Source organism: Psittacula echo (assembly GCF_963264785.1).
Source record: "Psittacula echo genome assembly, chromosome: 13".
NCBI lineage: Eukaryota > Metazoa > Chordata > Aves > Psittaciformes > Psittacidae > Psittacula > Psittacula echo.
The window spans coordinates 10,355,626-10,375,039 of record NC_137749.1 but is presented as its reverse complement, the minus strand read 5'-3'; the positions used below and the strand labels follow the sequence as shown (position 1 = coordinate 10,375,039).

Here is a 19,414-nt window from a genome sequence, read left to right as displayed (position 1 = left end):
ACAGCTTTTATGTGCTGTCCCCACCCAGGGGATTTAGCAAAAACTAGCATTGCTTTGAACTTGTCAGCTCTGTGCCACCGTCATGCATTTCTAGAAGGGAAGGCTGTGTTTGAGTTGCTGAGGTATTTCTCTTGCTAATAATGATGCTGACTCTGGTGTAAAAAGCCATTCTTACTGGCTTGTATTATGGTTGTCAGTGGAATTGTAGGCTTTACTGGCAAGGAGAGGAGAGGGAAACTCTGTGTAAAAAAGGCAGGTGTGTCATTCGTAATCTATAGTATTATTCATTGGGCTGCTTCAATTTTCTCTCTTTAAGAGGAGTACCTTGTGTCAAAGAATTTTGAATACTTTTTCAGGCTCCCCAGGCCACCAGCTTTGCCTGCAGTGCATGGTCTCATTGATCTTTGTATTGAGGTGATTGTATCTTGAAGAACTCAGGTGCAAGAAAAACTTGAACTTAATGTATGTCATGCAAACAGGCAGATAAATAATCAGAGCTCAATAATACCAGGTTGTTTATTGCTCTGAAAAAACTCCTGAGTACATTCAATATTGCATGTCCCTTTGGATTTTTATGATAAAGAGGTAAAATGCATTCCCTGTGTGAAATGAGGGAAGCAAGGCTTGCTTTTTGGGACCTGCAAAAGTCTTCTATTCTTTCCTTTCCTGAGGATTTCCATCAGGTTCTGGTCCTTTGCCTGACTGACTCATTAGTAAAGTGGCTTCCCCTGTGTTTACTTTTCTATCAGTACTAAAATGCATTTAAAGGACATACCCATTTAGTAATATGTATAAATAGTAGTATGGTAGTTCCTAGAAGGCAAAATAGAGATTAAGGCCTTTGGGTCCTGGGCTCTTTGCAAATGCCTTGTTTTTGCTGTTTTCTGAAGGATAACTCTGAAATTGTGCTAGTATCTACTGTATTTGGAATGATGGGTGTTAATACTTCTGCATTTGTGTCTTGGTGAGGATTTCAGAGCTCAGCACATTAGTGGATGTAGCTTCATAGTCCATGTGCAAAGTGAAGAGTCACAGGCATTTTTCTTTCCTGCCGTGAAAGAGCTGACTTGCCCAAGGTCACCCAGCTCTGAGTACAGGTATAAGGAAGTATAACCTGGGAGTACTGAATCCTAGTCCAGTGCTTCATTTATTGGTGGTGTACACATGCTGTGACAATGGCTGCATCTTTATGGATATGTCTTTCTCCTGCAGGTGATGTAAAAACTCCACTATCCTTGTCACTAGTGGTGGTTCCCTGCTTTGCTGCATCTCTGTTGGCATGCATTCCTAAGATAATTGTTTAATATTTGAGATATGTGGGTGCCTGTGACATGGCAATGGTGGCTTTACCAAGAAGGAAAGCACATTTTTCCTTCACTGACTTGCACTGTGATAGGACTGTCCTCCTTAGGCCCTTCCTTAGAGGAGCAGATAGTCTCTTACATTCCCATGTGATATTTCAAGGCGATTGACCATCTGCTACGTGGGTTTTCTTTTTCTTTTAGAATCTAAAGGCTAGAAGCACAAAGGAATCTAAAGATCAGACGACGAAAAATTCCTTGGAAAGTGAGTGATCCATGCAGAGGAAACTGGTTTGTCAGGACTGTTGGAGGCTGCTGCCAAACCTCCACTCTCCCTTTTTCTTTTTAAATGCTGGAAAGTTATGCAGTCTCTGCCTGGAACATCAGTTCTCTTTTGCTAAGTAGCAGAGCTTGTGCATAGTAAGCTGCATGCATGCATGGGAAAGCCCCTGTCCAGTTTAAAACCTCATCAGTCCCTTTGGGCAAAACCAGGCCAAGCAAAGGACTGCTGTGATTTTAAGAGAACATCTGCTACCTAGTGATAGCGCAAACACAATCCTAGCAGTTATTGTTATATGGGCTTTGCCCTGTGGTAGCATCCAGAGAGCTTGGTCAAGATCAGGTTCCACGGTGCTTGGCTCTATGCACATAAGTAGAAGATGACCCATGTTATAACAAGCTTCCATACTCACTAATATAAAAGCCAATCCCCTTCCTATTTTGGCCTACTGTCAGTATTTGGAAGCACTCAACATGTCATGCAGAATTCCAGAAGGAGGGATGCACTGCCAGTCTTTCAGGGACCTCCTTGGCAACTTTGAGTGCAAGAACCAATTCTGATCTGTGGGACCAGGCAGACTGCCAGGGAATTATCCAAATTGTCCCATGCTGTGTGCAGTTGTTCTGTACTACCTTGTGTGTTCCTCAGCCACTACCTAGCAGGGCATGCTCCCAAGTGGCCATGTGTTTGCTGTGGAGCATGTTTGTTTTGTCTGTGTGTTCATGTGAGTTTTATTGGCTGTGCAGCACATTAACGTTAGAGAAGGGAATTTTCCAGTAGCTCACTGGTTAATAAACCTGTGCCTTTACAATCAATGGCAATGGACAAGTTCCTCTGTAGGGGCTGTATTTGAGTACCTCTATCTTATGTTTCTGCTTTTTTGTTCACAGCTCTATTATACAAGCCAGTCGATCGAGTGACTCGCAGCACACTTGTTCTGCATGTAGGTATCTGAAAGATGGTTTTCAAACTTTAGGCCCCTTTCCTATTTTCTTTGCCCTTTAAATTTTCCATGGAGATAAAGGATTGCAAAAATAAATCTGTCATACTGCATAAGAGCCTTCTACATTTACATTAAGGGGAGGGAGTTCATTGGTATGACCCTGCTACTTCTGCAGTGGTGTTACCAAAAAGTGCAGATTATTATTCTCTTCCTTTAGAAATGAAGCTTTGCTTTAATCCATAAGAAGAAGCTGGAGCATCTTGTCCAACACCTCTAGTTAGGGGCCTTCAGACTCTTCTGCTTTCCAGTGCTGCTCATAGCTCTGTTTTTTATTTGTGTTCCTGGTGTCAGGATTTGCTCAAGCACACTCCAGTGAGCCACCCTGATCATCCACTCCTGCAGGATGCTCTGCGGATTTCACAGAACTTCCTCTCCAGCATCAATGAGGAGATCACTCCTCGCCGGCAGTCAATGACTGTAAAGAAGGGGGAGGTGAGTCTTCCGCCTTTCATTATTTTCTCAGTTTCTAAGAGCTGGTCCTTTTCTGTAGAGCAGACTAGGAAGTTACCCTATTAATTTGTTTGTTGCTAAGATACAGTTTATGCAGTGTCCCTGTTCCCTAAAGAATGTGGTACAGCTCCCCTTTGTTTTCTGTTCAGAAAACAGTTTGGAGACCCAGAGGAGAAGTATGATGAGAGTTTTGTCCTTAGCATTGTTATAATCATTTGTCTTACATAATTTCTGTGATGGATATTGCTGTGCATTAACTGGACTTGTATTTTACCTGCAAACTGAAACCAAACAGGAAGCCTGGGAGGAGAAAAAAGGTGAGGAAACACCACCTAGAAGCTGCAGTACTGGGAATTTGGTGCCCTTTGTCCTGCAAGTCTTGTTTGTTGTCTCGTTTTGTCAACTGAGGAAGTCTGCAGCTGCGAAAAGGAGGGCCTGAGCAGTTGGAAGCTGAGGTAGAAGCTCAGACATCAGTCACCAGGGCCTCAGTGATAGTAGATGGCCTCATTTAAGTGCATGTTGATTGGGTCATAGAAGATATAGCAGACTAAAATGCCCCCTTGCAGGGGAGGGAACATTTAGTGTTCTCTGGTTGTCTGTCAGCATCTCAGTGAAGGATGCAGGCTTGGAAAAATGTCATGCAGAATCCTAATGAGTTGCCAGAGCCCAGGCAGAGGGGCAGGCTCAGGAGGGTGATCCTGAGGATCTCTTTCTGAGTGATGTATTTGTCAGATCTTAACTGGAAGGGGAGGCTTGTCAGGATTGGGCTCAGCAGGCCTGTTCACACTCTCACTGGTCCTGCTGGTGACTCCATGTATGATGTGGGGAGGGAAAGAAGGGGCAGTATCCAAGGGAGAGGGCTGTGAGTGTGCTGAAGGAGACTGGAAAACCTTGTGCTCTCCATTACTGCACACATCTTGCATTGAGCTCAGAGAAGAAAAGGACTTGCTTTTGATGCTTCCCATAGTTTACCTTTCACTCTGGGAATCTGATGGTGGATACTTTCTGTAGTCATTTAGCACTAATATCCCACTTTTTTCAAAGCAGTAATACCCCAGTTGACACCACTCTGTTTCGAGAGAGTAGGTACATTCACTCTCTGCATGGTAACCCAGAGACACGAGTCTGCTCCCAGCTACTCTGTGTGCATTAGTGATGGCTGCTTCTTCCTACAAGCTACTCCGCTTGGGGTCATAGCTGGGTTTTGTTTATGGCTGTAAATCTTTCCTTTTCTACTTATCCTTTCCTCCTACTCATCTTGCTGGTGCTTCCCCTAGGGTGACAGGACAGTGTGCAGTTTGCATCTCCTAATTGACTGCTCTCAATGCATAATGCATTTTTATTTTAATGAATCATCAGCTTGCTTTGATGGCTTTTTTCATTATTTGTCTTTCTCCCATTGAAATTTCCTTGGTGGAAAGGAAGGAGGGGAAACAGCCTTTTCCCCTCATGTATTGCTTAGGTGCTGATCTCAGTTATCTTTTTTCCCCAGTCCTCGCCTTTTGTGTAGAATATTTTTCTCCTCTGAGTGCATCGTGGGGAGGAGTCAAATCTCCTCTGCCAGCCTCTTGCTCCAGCTCTTTTTTTCAGGATTGCTTTGAACTGGGGAAAGCAGCCAGTTGTTAATCTCCCTAGTGACAGGCTGTTGAGGAGAGGAGTGCAGGTCAGGAGAGAGTACAGCCTCATCAGCACAGAATTCCTCACTTTTGCAGAAGGTAATTCCCTGCTCCGGGAGCGCTGACTTGAGTCTGACCTGCCTGCTGTCTTCCTGCATGATGTCAGGTGTACTTCCAGCATAACACCCCCTTGGCTCTGCTTAGCTCAGGAGGCTTTTATCTAATTCTAGACTTAGGCATATAAAGTTTTCTGGTTTAATTTGCTGGGCTCAATGAGTATTTCAGGGTGTGCAAGGAGATGGGAACAAAAGGAATAAAACCAGAGGGACAGAAAGGGCCGTAACAGGGAAGGCAATATTGGTGGGTTAAGCCTACAAACACATAGTTTGGTCCTTGCCACCTGCCGGGCTGACTGTAGCTTGACTTCTCTGCTTTGTGGTTTGCTGAGGGAAGCCAGGAGAGCACCAGACCCAGCCTGGCAATACAGGGGAGCCAGGAGGACTTTTGGGTCTGTTTCCCATTCAGCCTGATCTGCTGCATTCTCTTGCTCCCTCCTTTTCTTCCCATCTTCCTACTTTAGAGGTTTTACTCTTTTTTTTGATGGATTATCTGCAGGTACTACTTTGCCAACCCTCTAAATAACCAAACAAATGCATGGAGGGAAAGGAGGTCTGAATAGCACCGTGCATTCTGACTCAGAATGCAAGTGGTGGAGAACCTTCCACCCCTTAGGACCATGGAGCAGGCATCTTACTTGCTCACTGCTGATTTTTTTTTCACCACTGTCTTCCTGACTTAAATGGGGAATCTGTTTAAAGTTCTCCCAGGGATGGTCCCTTGGGGCAGCAGGGAAGACTAACGCTTTGATGTGAAGGATGTGCCACTATTATGTACCAGAAGGAAAGGAGCAGTAATAAACTTTCTGCATTAACAGAGCAGCTATAGGGTCTGCATGGGTTTTTTTCAACTAAGCCTGGATGCAGGTGACTGTCGAGCATGTGTTGTCTTTCCCTGTCAGAAGTAAAGGCTTGTGTTCCAGCTAATTCAGCCCATTCTTGTAAAGCAGGAATTAATGAAACTGCAAAAAAATTGCAGAGTTCGTTTGGGTGATAGTGCTCCACAATGCCATGGAGGAGTGGAGCTGCCTCAGAAGCAGCCTTTTCGAGTTTTGGGTCACTCTGCTGGCTGAGTGGCTTAGCATTCCCTCAGTTTAGACACAAGAGGACTGACAGGCAATTCCTTCTGGGATCAAGCCCCCTAGATCACAAGTTGGATCAGCTTATGCAACTGTGTACCTTTTCCCTTGCCCTGTAGAGAAGAGGCTGCTTCGCAAGCTACTTTACTGTGTTTCTCAATGTGGTTTTAAGAGACTGGGTATCATTGCTTTAGGCTCCTGTTTAACTTAATAGAGACCAAGTGTGCTAGGGAAGTGAAAGGACAAAGGACATTTGCAAGGGAGCAAAATTGCAAACTAAAGCCTTTGAAAAGCTGGGAGCTAAGCTTAGACACAGGCAGCCAGGCACAGCTTGAGGCCTGGTGCCTACTGCTTCTGGAGGCCTTGGGCAGATGTTGGCAATAGAGCACTCAAAAATAATCTTGGATGCTTCATACACTGTCTTAGAACTGGAGTCAGAGAGCTCCCAGTGAAAGGAGCTTTGGAAATTAAAAAAGAAAGGCTATAAAAATGCTCAAAGAGCAGCCAATGCTGTCCTTAGGCAGAGCATCCCTTTATCCTGCAATGCTGGTCCTGCAACACATGCGCGCACACACGAGGAATCGTTTTCTTCCTACGCTCTGCAGAAAGCCAAACCACCTCTTCCTCACTGACATATGCCAATACCCATCTCCTGCTTTTACCCTCCTCCTCCTGCATCACACATGTTCCACTCCTTCCCAGGCTCTCACCCACGCACACTGCAGGCCTCTGCTGTTACCACATCGGATGAGCTCTTTCCTCAGCATACAAGGGAGGAGATGGCCTTTCATACAGTTGTAGTGCTGGATGAGTGGTTTTTTAAGTTCCGCTCTTTGTAATGTGTCTCACACAAGCTGGTCACACTTCCTGGAGTTAAACATGTGACAGCAGCAGGAGTTAGCATATGCAAGCAGCACAAAAACATGTAGGATGAATAGATGATGAGCATACAGGTAAGTCGTGAGGTTGGTAACAGCGGAGGGGGAGATGCTCACTGACAGATGTAAAAGGAGGAGGAAAGCCAAAAGGAGGAGGTAGTCCAAGAAGGCTATCCACGCACTGAAAGATGTACAGGGAGAGCTGCTTTGTCCAGAGCACTGTTTGAGAGATTAAAGATGATCCTAATTCATTCCATTATACAAATAGGATACAAATACAATAGGGTACAAAACAGGAAGCTTTCACCAAGCCTCCTCGAACATCTCTGTAGCCAAGCTGAGGTGCTGGACCTCTGACAGTGTCGGGGGTGTCTGTGGAGGAGAGGGGGTCACTCTGCTGCAGTACTGACACTCTGATCCTAAGCTAATGGGATGTTTATTGGTGTTTCTGTAGTTTCTGTCATTTCAGAATAACTTTGAAAACAAGGTAGAGAGATGGTTTTCCACACATAGGTTATTGTATGTCACATGCAGCAGGATGAACCAGTTGAAAGATCTCATGTTTCAGGAGACCCAGTTTAACAGGAAACTGCCAAAAGAATAGCTGTTGCTGGCCCTGGGTGTGAGTAGCTGACCAAAGTGGGCTTTGATTCCCAAACTGCTAGAGAAGGCCTGTGGAGCTGAGGTGGGATGAGCATCTGCCTGGCATGAGTCCTGTTTGAGGGGGCTGCTGGCTCCCTGGTGGGGTAGGATGGGCTGAGTCATGTCAGGAGGTCCAGGAAGGTGCGCTCCCTCACTGTGGGGTTTGGCAGGGATCTGGTAAGCCAGTTGGCAAATCCTTTTATTGTTTCCTTCTGACCTGCTGAGCCCTCCCAGCAAGATGAATCATGTGCAGAAGATGATGTGACCCTTTGCTGGGAGCCCGCCTCCACTGCTCCACTGATGCTGAGCAGCCTGGGGCATGCCTGTTGTGCCCAGCCCTAACCAAAGTCCTGTTTTCCAAGAGAAGGTGATAGTTAGATCTAACATCAAGCATCCACAAACACATCCGCAGATGTTTTCTCCTGTCCTCTCCTCCACAGATACTTGGTCGTTTTTGTGGCAGTTTACTCCTGCCACTTGCTGAAAAGGGAGACCTTCCTAACTAGCTCATTGTCATAGTCATAGCTTGCTTCAGTTCCAGTCAAGTTTAGGAAATCCAGCCTTGTCATCTTCCCACCCAGCTCTCTTTCTGGGAGATCAGGCTGCCAAAGTCTACTGCCTCATGGTAGCACTGTCTCATGTCAGTCAGGGTATTTTGTACCCAGAAGTGCTACCAAAATAAATTCAGTGCAAATGAGTACCTCACTCCCAGATGGGAGCTATGAAGGGTGTTGAATCACATCCCTGTTTTGGCATTGTATGGCTGAGATTTCTGCTTGGGCTTCGGGGAGATGTGGGACAGAGAGCATGGCTATTTGAGGGAAGTCTGCTTGGATGGTGACAGCCAAGAACTGATTGTGCAGTGGCCATTTAGGTGCGACTTTGGAAGGCAGAAGGACGAGTGGCCTGATTGGACCAGGCAGAACACGTGAGGAGATCTACGGACTTGCTGCAGGGAACACTGATGGGCTCTTTTCTAACTTTGTGGAGGCCTGACACAAAGGTTTCCAGTCACTAGTGCCTCTGCATGGGCCTTGCCTTCACTTGAGGACACGCTTGTCTTCAAAATGCTCTGGTCTGGATGATGGTACCGGAATACTGCCAAAACCAGGGGGCTAATCTAGGGCTGAGCAGTAGTCCTTCACAGTCCTCCAACAGATGTTATGGGCCTGTGCCCTTCATTGCGTGTAAAGAAGCACATGTTGGCCTGTCTCTGCCCTGAGTGGAGATGTGGTGCTGACTCTGTGCTCTGATTAGCTTGGAGTATTTTTCTGCTGGGAACGCTCATCAGGGTGCTGGGGTGATGTTTTGGCTGATCTCACACACTGCCAGTGCCTGGCAGAGGGGGACAGAAGGGCAGGTTAGGACACTGCCATGTCCCTGCCAAGTGGGGAAGGGACTGTGCCATATCCTGCTGGCTAGCAGAGATGAGTGAGCTGTGAGAACATCTTTACACCTACGAACAATGAGCAGAGGTTGAGCTGGCAACAAGCAGCTATTCTTATTACCCTAGAGGAGCTGAGCTGATTTGCAGCGTAATTAATATGCATCAGATCTAGAGATCTGAGATCAGGGTTTTGGCTTCCTCAGAAAATATTTTTCCCTGCTTCGTTATTGTTCCAAAATGAAATTCTTTGCAGCTGTGGAGAGTGTTTTTGCTACTGACAAGGTACTTTTTCCTTCTTGTTATTTATTTCTCTTCCAAGCTCTCTTTCTGGTTTCCTACCTGGGGTTGTTTTGCCATGCAGGCGGCAGAGGCATGCACAAGTGCGCATCAGCAGCAGGGACATGAATGCAGGCAGCATCCTCTCCAAAACCACTGAGGAGCAGCTAGGAGGATCACACCCACCTAAAAACAAACAGGACAGGCATTTCTGAGCCTGCATCACTGCTGGATACCAGATCTCCACAGATTCCTGCCCAGAGATGGTGCAACAGTCTGCTAAGGAACAGCCTTGGTTTCTGGTATTATGGGAAAGGTGCAGCTTTTTGCTGCTGCTCACAGATTTTCAGGACCTTTGTGTAATGGAAGGCAGCACCAAGATGAGCTGCTGACACTACTATGTGTGTGTTGTTAACAGCTAGCTGTGGTGCTCATGCAGCTGCAGATGGGAAAATGCAGGCTCTTAGTCCATGTCAAGAAGTTTTGAGTGCTGTAGGACAGAGTGTGGAAACAAGAATTATGTCTGCAAGGGCATTTCTCTGCCTTGTATTCCTTGCCATGATGCCTGCTGGGCTTGGGACTGATGTGGTTTGTTTTCCTTTGGGAGAGCCAAGATGGGAAGGATGGAAGGCGGAAGGAGAGTCAGCATGGGGGTTTGCACTCCCACACCCACTGCAGTAAATGTGTGCAGGGCTTGTTGAGTCACGCAGCAAACAGAACCCATGGGGCATAACCTGAGAAACAGAGGCATCAGTGCTGCTTTGGATGTCCTTACCTTGCTCAGGTCAACTGCTTTCCTGTTGCTGCTGCACAGCTGAGCACAGCTGCCTCTTGGGCATGGATGGGGTTTGTGTATGTGGTTCCCAGTGTGGGGATCTCGGAGATACTGCAGGTCAGGAGTGAGTTGTGCTGACGAATCCAGAGCATGGGCCTGGAGAAGGCTGACAGTGAGAGACAGCAGGGGAGGTGTTGGTTAACATTGGGGGGTGTTGGCACATCTCTCCCATCCCCAGCCGTGGTGCTGTATGGGCATATATGGTATGTGTAACAGGTTGCTCCTTGGTTTTCAGGGGAGCATCCTCTTAGCTGGAATAGCAAGGAAACAGTACAGGTCAGAAAAAAGTACTTCAGTGTACCTTAGCATGTGTGGATGAGCTGGTAGTTCCTGCTTGTACTGGCTGTGACGCAAGGCGACACTGCAGCTATACGTACTGGTGGGAATAAAACCTGCCCAAAGTTGTATACCCCATACTTCTGTTTGAAAATCAGTGGGAGATACCTATTCCAGATGTGTACTCAGAATCCTATTGATCCTGCCATTGGAGCAGGTGGTCTGAGCATAGAGCAGGGCTTGGAACTCCTGGCTTGGTCACTGGTAACAGGACACAGCCATCTGTCTTGGTGCTAGTGCTCCAGTCTTTTGAGTACAGAGTTCCCATAAGGGAATTAGGAAAATGATGCTTCTGCCTGCAGCTCCCTGGAACTAGAAACAGGAATAAAGGCATCAGGGTTGTGCAGCTTCGTTGTATCTTCCAGGTTTGGGGAATTTTTATATGATATATAGAAGAGATTTATATAGGCCCAGGGTGGGGACATATCCAGATGGTCCTGTTTAAACACAGGCTGATAAGGGACTTCCTAGAAGTTTACTAGACACACATTTTGTTTTGGAATTATCCCTTAACAGCACTTGCAATAAAGAAGCAGCAATGGCATTTAGCTGTTAATGTTGACAGACTACTGTTGTGAATGGGGGGTGGAGGTGTTTGCTCCTTTTCTCCCTGGTGGGGTGGCTTGAGCTGAGAACAGTGATGTTTGCTGCTCTCTGCTGGTTTGTGAGGGTATGATATTGTCAGTGGTTCTGGCCCTTGAGTGTGCAGAAGCTGGGCAGTGATTTGTAGTAAATCACACTTGGGCTCAGGAACAGGTGATGGAGAGAAGCCTGAAGTCTGACCCCGAAGCAGATAGTAAGGAGATGCATGGCCATCTCGCTCCGTGGGAGAGAGCACAGCAGCAGGAAGAGGGGCTTACATCAAGAAACATCTAATAGCCCTTTTCCTTTCTGAATTAGACCAAGTTAGTGAATTTGCCACTGATAGGAGTCATGTCTATGGAGTATGTTGTCCCAGTGCCAGATCTGTGGCTCACATTGCACTAACTAAACCGTTGTTTCTGTTTTTTCACCAGCACCGGCAGCTGCTGAAGGACAGTTTCATGGTGGAGCTGGTTGAGGGGGCTCGCAAGCTACGTCATGTCTTTCTTTTTACTGATCTGTTCCTGTGTGCCAAGCTCAAGAAGCAAATTGGAGGGTGAGGTTTTCCTTCCAGACTATGTGCTTTGTACCTCAGCTTCAGCAGAATCCTGGGGTTGGCTGGCAATTTCAGTTGAAATTGAATACCCTAAAAGTGGGTAACCGTAATCCACAAGATGTAGTTAGACATGTAGCAAGGTAGTACTGTCTATTATGAGACCTTGGCCAAGTCCTGATCCCTCAGGAAAGGTTCATTGCTCCTGCCACTGCTCTGAGCCTTCCTAGGAAAATAGGATGTACCGTAACTGCTGTTATTCTGGACAGATGTGTTTGTTTTTCTACTTCCCCTTTAACAGGTGAAATTCCTCACATTCTTTTGTTACTGAGGTTATTAATTTTGGCCTTGCAGGTACAGCCAGTTAACAGTTTGTCGGAAAAATTGAGAGTACAATAAACAGGCCATGTGTCAACCCCAGAGCGCAGCTCTGCAGTCTTGTTGACATTCTTCACAAAAGTGGGGGGAGGAACCTTTATCAACATACCTCCCTCAAACAGGGCTTCTCTTCATTTGGTAAATGTTCTACTTGAGGAGACCCCCTTGTCTTCTTACCCTCCTCAAACAGAAAGTTGTCCCCACCCTTTCTGAAGTACATTTGTGAGGAATGAACCATCAAAAGAGTGGGACATTCCCAAGAGCGGGTGTTCCTGACAGTTGAAGTGGAGAGGGAGTGAATCGTGTGAAACATGAAAAAAGTGAATGGATTATCCTGGTAAAATTACTGGAGAATGGCAGTTATAAGCTGAAGTTGCTCTTTTCTGGTTGGATTACACAGAGGTTTATACATATTTGCTCATCTGGCCCTCTTAGCTCAGGGAGGAGAGAGCTGAGTTTAGAAGATAGGTAGCAGCCAGGGGAGAGGCATGGCATGGCTTCTGACCATTGCCTCTGCAGAGATTTGAAAGGGAAAGCACACAGGACTGAAAGGGTTTGCAAAAGATCACTGTAGTTTCTTAGGAGGAAAAAACAGACAACAAAACAAGTTGCCTTGTTGCGTGCTGTACTGGCTATTGTCCATTCTCGGCTTTCTTGCTGGAAAGCAGCCCTTTGCCAGACTTTTCCCACATGGGGGTCACAGTGAAGTTGTGCCCAGTTCTGTGTCTTATGCACTATAGCAGGGAAGGACTTGTGGGAAGGGGAGAGGGTGTTGCCAAACACTGTAAAAGGTTTGGATCTTCTGTCTTTCAGAAAAAGCCAACAGTATGACTGCAAATGGTACATCCCGCTCACTGACCTTAGTTTCCAAATGGTGGATGAGTCTGAGGCAGTGCCCAATATCCCACTGGTACCTGATGAGGAGCTGGATGCCATGAAGATCAAGATATCCCAGATCAAGAATGACATCCAGCGTGAAAAGGTAAAAGTGGTTAAAGCTTTTTGTACAGACTCAGTGTCTCTGCTGAGATGAGGTGCTGATAGAAGCAGAATTCCCAGAGCTGCACAGCATTTTTAGCAGCCACACTAAACCAGACTGTTCAGCAGAGGCTTGTGGTGCAGCTTTGTTACCAGTGATATTCAGATATTCTGCAGCCCATCGTTGCTTGTTCTAGTGCATTGCTTGAATGATGGTCTCCTGTGAGGAGGCAGAAACAAAAAGAACCTGTACTTGTAGTCAGTGGCTCCTCTACTTGAACTACCTGTGGCTGCTGTTGCTTAGCATCCATGTGGGGAGCAGGGCTCTTACGCTGTGGACTGGTAGTGTGTCGTGCTGGTTTCTGGCTGTTGAAGTATGATGCTGCAAGTGATTTTGGTCAGAAGCCATGTACTTCTGAATTTCTGCAGGCTGAGTTACATATGTGAAGCTTTTTCTGACTTCACCAGTATCAAAGCACCAGCAAATATGTGGAGAACACCAGTTATACTGACTGGACATCCTGACACAGATATGGTGTTTCTGGCCCAGGTTTCTGCTTGCTTGCAAGACATGTTTTCTCAGAGGTGTTAGACTCAGCCTTCTTGGAACCTGGAAGAGTAGTAAGATTTTGAACACTGAAAGCCTGCTGGTGTGTAGAACAGGATATCAATAATATTGCTTGTACCATGAGAAGACTATCCCCTGTGCTTCCAAATAACATACCTTTATTCCCTGGCTGGCTTTCAGACAGGGCTTCCTGGAAAAAGTAAGATGTTAGCAGGAGCACCGTGTGGCAGCCTCTTACTCACAAGGTGCAAGAGTCTTGAGATACACGCTTCAGTGCATCAGTGCCAAACAAGACACTTGGCTGGGTTTGGGTCTAGGTTTTATCCAAGAAAAAGCTTGGGTTTAGCTGACCTCTGAAAATGGATCAGTGGGTGGTGAGTGGGAGAGTTCTGGGCAGCTTCTAGAGAAGTTCCTTATAGTATCCTTGAATAAGGATACTTGTGGAGGACCTGGCAGTGCTATGGCTGCCCACTGGCATGCTGCTGTTCCAACCTCTGGAACAGAAAGTACAGGGTATAGCTGAGACAGTGGCCATGCGCCTCTGCACCCTTATCTGGGGCAGGTGGAATTGGGGCACAGAGCCAAGTCTGAATGTAGAGATACTGCAGGTAACATTTTCCTGAGCAGATGAGGGCCCTGTGGATCCTCCTGACAGCATTTCTCCTGCCCATTTGGCTATTCACAGAGGAAAGAGATTGTGCATCTTTAAATATCTGTCAGTATAAATAAGGGCAAATGTTGGAGAATGACATGTCCTCTGTCTCCCTCTCTCCCCCATCCTCCAGAGGGCTAATAAAGGCAGCAAGGTTATTGAGAGGTTGAAAAAGAAGCTGTCAGAGCAGGAATCCCTCCTATTGCTGATGTCTCCCAACATGGCCTTCCGGGTACACAATCGCAATGGCAAGGTGAGTGGCTCTTCTAGTCTCTCTCAGTGTACAAGTCAGAGGTCATGGGCTGTGTGTGTTTGTATACGCTGTTGTACAAGGTCTTTATGCCCTGTTGTCTGGCCTGAAAGCAAGTATGGCCTCAGTGGCCACTCAGACTAATACATACACCCTCTTCTTCTGTTTTCCTGGGTAGAGTTACACGTTCCTCATTTCATCTGACTATGAAAGGGCAGAGTGGAGGGAGAATATCCGGGAGCAGCAGAAGAAATGTGAGTGTCCTTCAGCTGGGTATTGGTGCAAATACTGTGATGTTAGTAGAGGGCAGGAGGCCAGAGGATAGAGTGTGGGGCAGGGTTCCCTGCAGAAAGACAGATGTGTTCAAATCCACAGCACAACATGGATGTCTTCTGTCTCTGCATATCTGAGCCTGTCTGAAGGACTTTTGCTTGCAGAAACATGTAGGGAATGTGTAGGGAGAGCACTTGGTAAGTGTGTGGAGAGATTCTCCCTATTGCCCTAGAGATTAGAGCCCTGTGCAATTCTAGGTAGAGGGATCAGCTGCACACTTTTATCTGGCTCTAGTCCAAAGAAACATTTTTGCCATGGGTGTGTTTTGGCTTTGCAAGCAAATAAGAGCACTACTGGTTCCTATGAACCACCCTGAGACCTTTTTACTCTAAAGAGACACTAAATAGGCCCTCAGTAGAGTTGGGCTGCAGCACCAGTACAGTCCTAAGCACCACAGTCCTGATGCTGAGCATTGCCCAGGGAGCAGCTGTCCCATGTACACCCAGGTTGAGGAAGCATACATCCAGCCTCTCCTTTGAATCTTAATTCCTCCCTCTTTGACTCTCCTTGGCAGGCTTTAAAAGCTTCTCCCTCACATCGGTGGAACTCCAGATGCTGACAAACTCCTGTGTGAAGCTTCAGACAGTCCACAATATTCCCCTTACTATCAATAAGGAAGGTGAGACCTTTGGTTTATTCTTTCACATGGTTCAGCTGCACTGAAAATCTACCTCTGCCTGACTTCGTGCATTTCCACTAGCACTGCTCTTACTGTTTCTTTTTGCCAAAGGCTTCAGCCTGATGATGAGTTACAAACTGAGAGCATGTGTACCCAACTTGTGTAGCTTAGTTGAAGTAGGTGATAGTGTACAAAAAGAGAGCAGCAGGAACAAGATCAATCTAGCATCTCAATGTTACTTGCTGCAACAATAAAAATACAAGCTCCAAATTATATGGCTACACCTAAATTAGTAATATGTTCCTGGACATCTTCCAATTTGTTGACTACTGAATGGTCTCTACATGCATCCATCATGCCAGGGATTGGAGTGCCTGTTGGAGTCCTGGCCTTGGAATCCTATGGAAGAACACTAGTTGGCCAAAATTGTGTCAGAGACCATCCTCAATTACTATTTAATCTCCTAGCATAGACTTAGTCTCTATATTTTACTACTTTTCCTCTATATTTTACTACTTCTCCTTTGAATTTCTTCCATGTCATCTTGCTGACCAGAGAAATGCCATTATAAAAGCCACACATTGCCAGAAGGCATTACAGATGGAAGCAGCACTGAACCTGGATGAGTCTCCTCTTGCTGAAATGGCTGGATTACATGCTCCTGCCAGCCTTTGTAGGGACACCTTACCCTCTGCTCTTTAACCTGTGTAACATCAATCTCATCACTCTCTTTCACTTTTGGCTCTTCCATGAATGTAACAAAATTCCTTGGCTGTTTTGTGCAGATGATGAATCCCCAGGTCTCTATGGATTCCTGAATGTCATTGTCCACTCTGCCACAGGATTCAAGCAAAGTTCAAGTGAGTTGCAGTTCTGTAATACACAGAGGTAGGGATTAGATAATTCAGGTGGTGGGACAGCTGGGTGTGGACTGGTTTAGCATTGAGGTGATGGTGAGGAGGAGAGGTGATTCGGAGAAAGTGAAATGGGGGCTCTTGTGTGAATTTAAGGGAATTCAGGTTTTTCATGCTACTATTAACTCTCAGAAAGATCAGCGTCGTGGTTTAAGCTCAACCCAGGACAGATCAGGATCAAAGATCAGGCACACAGTATTAATTTGTAGGCCTGGTCTGTTGGTACTTTTTAAGCAGTGCTTGCTAATTATGCAACACTTGTAGAAATAAACCTGCTTCTGAGGCACTGATGAGGATAATCTAGGCAAAGCTGCAAAGCTTACCTAGCCATGTGGCTGGGGATCCTGTGCTTATCTAAGGTGCCTGTGCAGTCTCAGGAGGGAAGGAGTGAACTGGATGTACATCCTTTCTGTCAGCCTTCCTCCTGCTGAGGCACTGACTTCCCAGAGGCCGCTGACATCACTTTATAGTATAATTCATGAATAAGGGCAATGTCTACAGCTTGTTACTAGCTCTTCAAAAACACCAGGTACCACAAAATGAACCAATTTGTAAAGAGAATGAGTTTTTGATGGCTGGCCCCTAACCAGCTCTCTGAGGGATATCATGCTGATGCTGTTCTCGGTGAAATTGGTTCTAATATGTTGATGGGGTCCAGTGTCTACGTGGGGAAGTTTCATTTCTCTTTGGTATATACCTTCTGCTCATTGTGGATTGATCTGGGAAATACTGGATAATAGCATACACCTGATTTTTGATAGAGGTGAAAGGTTTGTCTGTGTGGAGGTCATTTACACAGCTGTGATGGTACTTCAGCTTCATAAAGGCAACTCTGCTGGTCCAGATGATGAGGTTTGTGCTGGATGGTGTTACCAATGTTAATACAAAGAAGATGCAGATGAAAACACACCCTGAAAGTGATGAACACAAGTTAGGAGATTCTAGACATTTTTTACAAGTTTCTGTCTCCCCTCCTCAGATTTGTACTGCACATTAGAGGTGGATTCTTTTGGCTATTTCGTGAACAAGGCTAAAACTAGAGTTTACAGGGATACCACGGAGCCCAACTGGAATGAGGTGGGTTGGATTTTTCCTAATGTGACTTGCTCAATGTGCTGAACATCAGCATATGATGGTCAGAAAACCTACAAATGGAAGAACTTGCTGCATGCTCAGTACTTGTGCTGCGTTTGCTGCCTGTCAGAAAACACTCTTATGCCAGGCTCATTTGGCTGTCAGGGCTTGCAGATTTTATCTTGGATTAGCTAGAGTTAAACAAACATTTCAGTACAAATGAGTCTTGTCGAGCATTTCATCATTTAAACAGAGGCATGTCTGGTTATTTTTTGAAAGACACAAGTGAAAAATACATTGGTAAAGGAGGTGGTTTTGTTTATTTGTTGTGAGGGGGAAGAATTAGCTATAGACATTTTGCCTGTTTACAGCCAACTCAAACCTGCTGGGAAGCTAATTTAAATATAGGAAAGGTGGGTGAGTTTTGTTTCTTTGAATGACGCTTTGCTGTAACTCAGTGAAACCTGACTAAGGAGTCAAACATCTTATCTCTGATTTAACCACTTGTATATACAAAATACAATTTCACTTTATTTGTAGGCCAACTCCATTAGGGGGGTGGTTTTGGTCAGTCCTTAAGTGCTCCCTCCTGATGAGTTTTTAGAGACTATATTGATTATTCAGAGACTGGTGTCCTGCTGTGATGCATTCATTGCTCTTTCCTGGTACCCTGCAGGAGTTTGAGATTGAGCTGGAGGGCTCACAAACTCTGCGGATTCTGTGCTATGAAAAGTGCTACAACAAAACCAAGCTTACTAAAGAGGATGGAGAGAGCACAGATCGCATAATGGGCAAAGGACAGATCCAGGTAAGATTGTGCTTAATTCACTCCTGCTACCTTTACTGCAAAACATAACGGGACTTCTGAATCCTGGAGCACCAGGGAGGCTGCTTTTCTGCCTTCTGATTATCTCAGCACTGGAGATTTTTCTCCAGATAGAGAGGTATTCAGTGTGATTCACAGGCAAAAAGTCAGCAGCTTTTTCCCTCTTGCCTTGTCCTCTCTGCCTACATCAGTACCCTTAAGGAGTAGATGTTTTACATGAGAATTTATGTTTTGACCTGTGATTTGCCTGTTAACTTCAAAACTTGCAGCACAGTACGTAGGAACTGTGCTCTCACTGAGCCCTGGGCACTGTTGGGGATGCTCTGTTTGTGACAAAAGAGAAGACAATGAATGTGCTATCCCATTTGTAAGTCAAGCAGAAGAAATGCTACCTTCTCTACATGCAGGAAGGTGATTGATGTGTTAGCAAAGCCTTGGAGGACAGGCTTATTGTCCTGGTAACTGCCATGTCCAGAGTACAGTGTCCATGACAGCAGGCTGCATCTGAGATTTCCGCTGCTGATAATCAGCATGGGACACTTTGTCTATGTGGTGAATTTGTAATACAGGAGGGGAGGTGATGAGATGATTGCAAACGGATGCCGGTCTCAGGGAGCTGCTGTGTGATGAAGCTTTAAAGCTCTATGCAGGAGAAATCAGGCCATCAGTGGAGGATGACATGGTGAATATGTTCCCCGTCGCCTGCCAGTTTGTTGCACTGTCTGTCCGCAGCTTTGGGAGGGTGTTTAAATGCCTGCTTTGAGAGCACATTCTTTGTGCTGAACTGGCTGTTGTACAGAACAGAGACTGCCTAGATAGCTTTTTCTTTCTGGCACGCTGAAAAATGCCATCATTCTCTTCCATTTACGTTTCATTGATCATCATTCCATGGATGACAGCTTTCTCCAGTGTTTGAATGATGGTCACGCAGGCCCAGGCCATTTGTGGGATTTCAGAGCTGCTCTGATTGAGGGCAGCCTGCAGGATCAGATCTTACCTCTCCTCTGGAAGGGTTCATTGTCCAAATGAGTTTCTTTAGGCCTGTTCCTTTCCCTCCCTCCTCATAGCCCTGAGGCTGCCCTGCTGTTACAGGGAAGGCTTTTGTCATCAAATGCATGGTTAGGTGTTTAAAAGAAAACCTGCATATAAATCAAGAAATGCTGGTACAGAGTGGCTCCTGTGTATGTCTCAGGCTAACCAGAAATCTGTATGTCTCTTCTGCTAACAAAAGCTTATTTTTCCATGGAGCTGAGCCAACTGCAAAAGAGCAGGTTTTCAGCCTTGAAATGCCCTGGAGATTTGTGTGCTCATAATGGAAATCCTGAAATCACTGAACAGCTAAATTCTTTAAATATTTTACATAGAATTGTTAAAATTAATATTTGAAATTTTAAACTTTTTCTTCTTTTCATAAGAGTGGGGTTTTTAATGCACAGCACTTGTAGCTTCTCTTAAAACACTTTAGAAGTAAAAATACTCTTTGGAGAC

General features: G+C 45.7%; 1 protein-coding gene across 2 annotated transcripts in view; it reads left to right on the top strand.

Moving 5' to 3' along the window:
• BCR (BCR activator of RhoGEF and GTPase) overlaps positions 1-19,414 on the top strand; it is a gene marked incomplete at its 5' end in the record, with an annotated part of 92,092 nt that overhangs the window by 61,467 nt on the left and 11,211 nt on the right. For both annotated transcript variants that reach the window (XM_080628520.1, XM_080628519.1), the window contains 11 exons: positions 1,506-1,566; positions 2,472-2,524; positions 2,876-3,016; positions 11,216-11,337; positions 12,526-12,694; positions 14,044-14,163; positions 14,339-14,414; positions 15,008-15,112; positions 15,898-15,972; positions 17,006-17,103; positions 17,777-17,908. In XM_080628520.1, the coding sequence (XP_080484646.1) occupies positions 1,506-1,566; positions 2,472-2,524; positions 2,876-3,016; positions 11,216-11,337; positions 12,526-12,694; positions 14,044-14,163; positions 14,339-14,414; positions 15,008-15,112; positions 15,898-15,972; positions 17,006-17,103; positions 17,777-17,908 (1,152 nt within the window). The remainder of the gene's footprint in view (positions 1-1,505; positions 1,567-2,471; positions 2,525-2,875; positions 3,017-11,215; positions 11,338-12,525; positions 12,695-14,043; positions 14,164-14,338; positions 14,415-15,007; positions 15,113-15,897; positions 15,973-17,005; positions 17,104-17,776; positions 17,909-19,414) is intronic.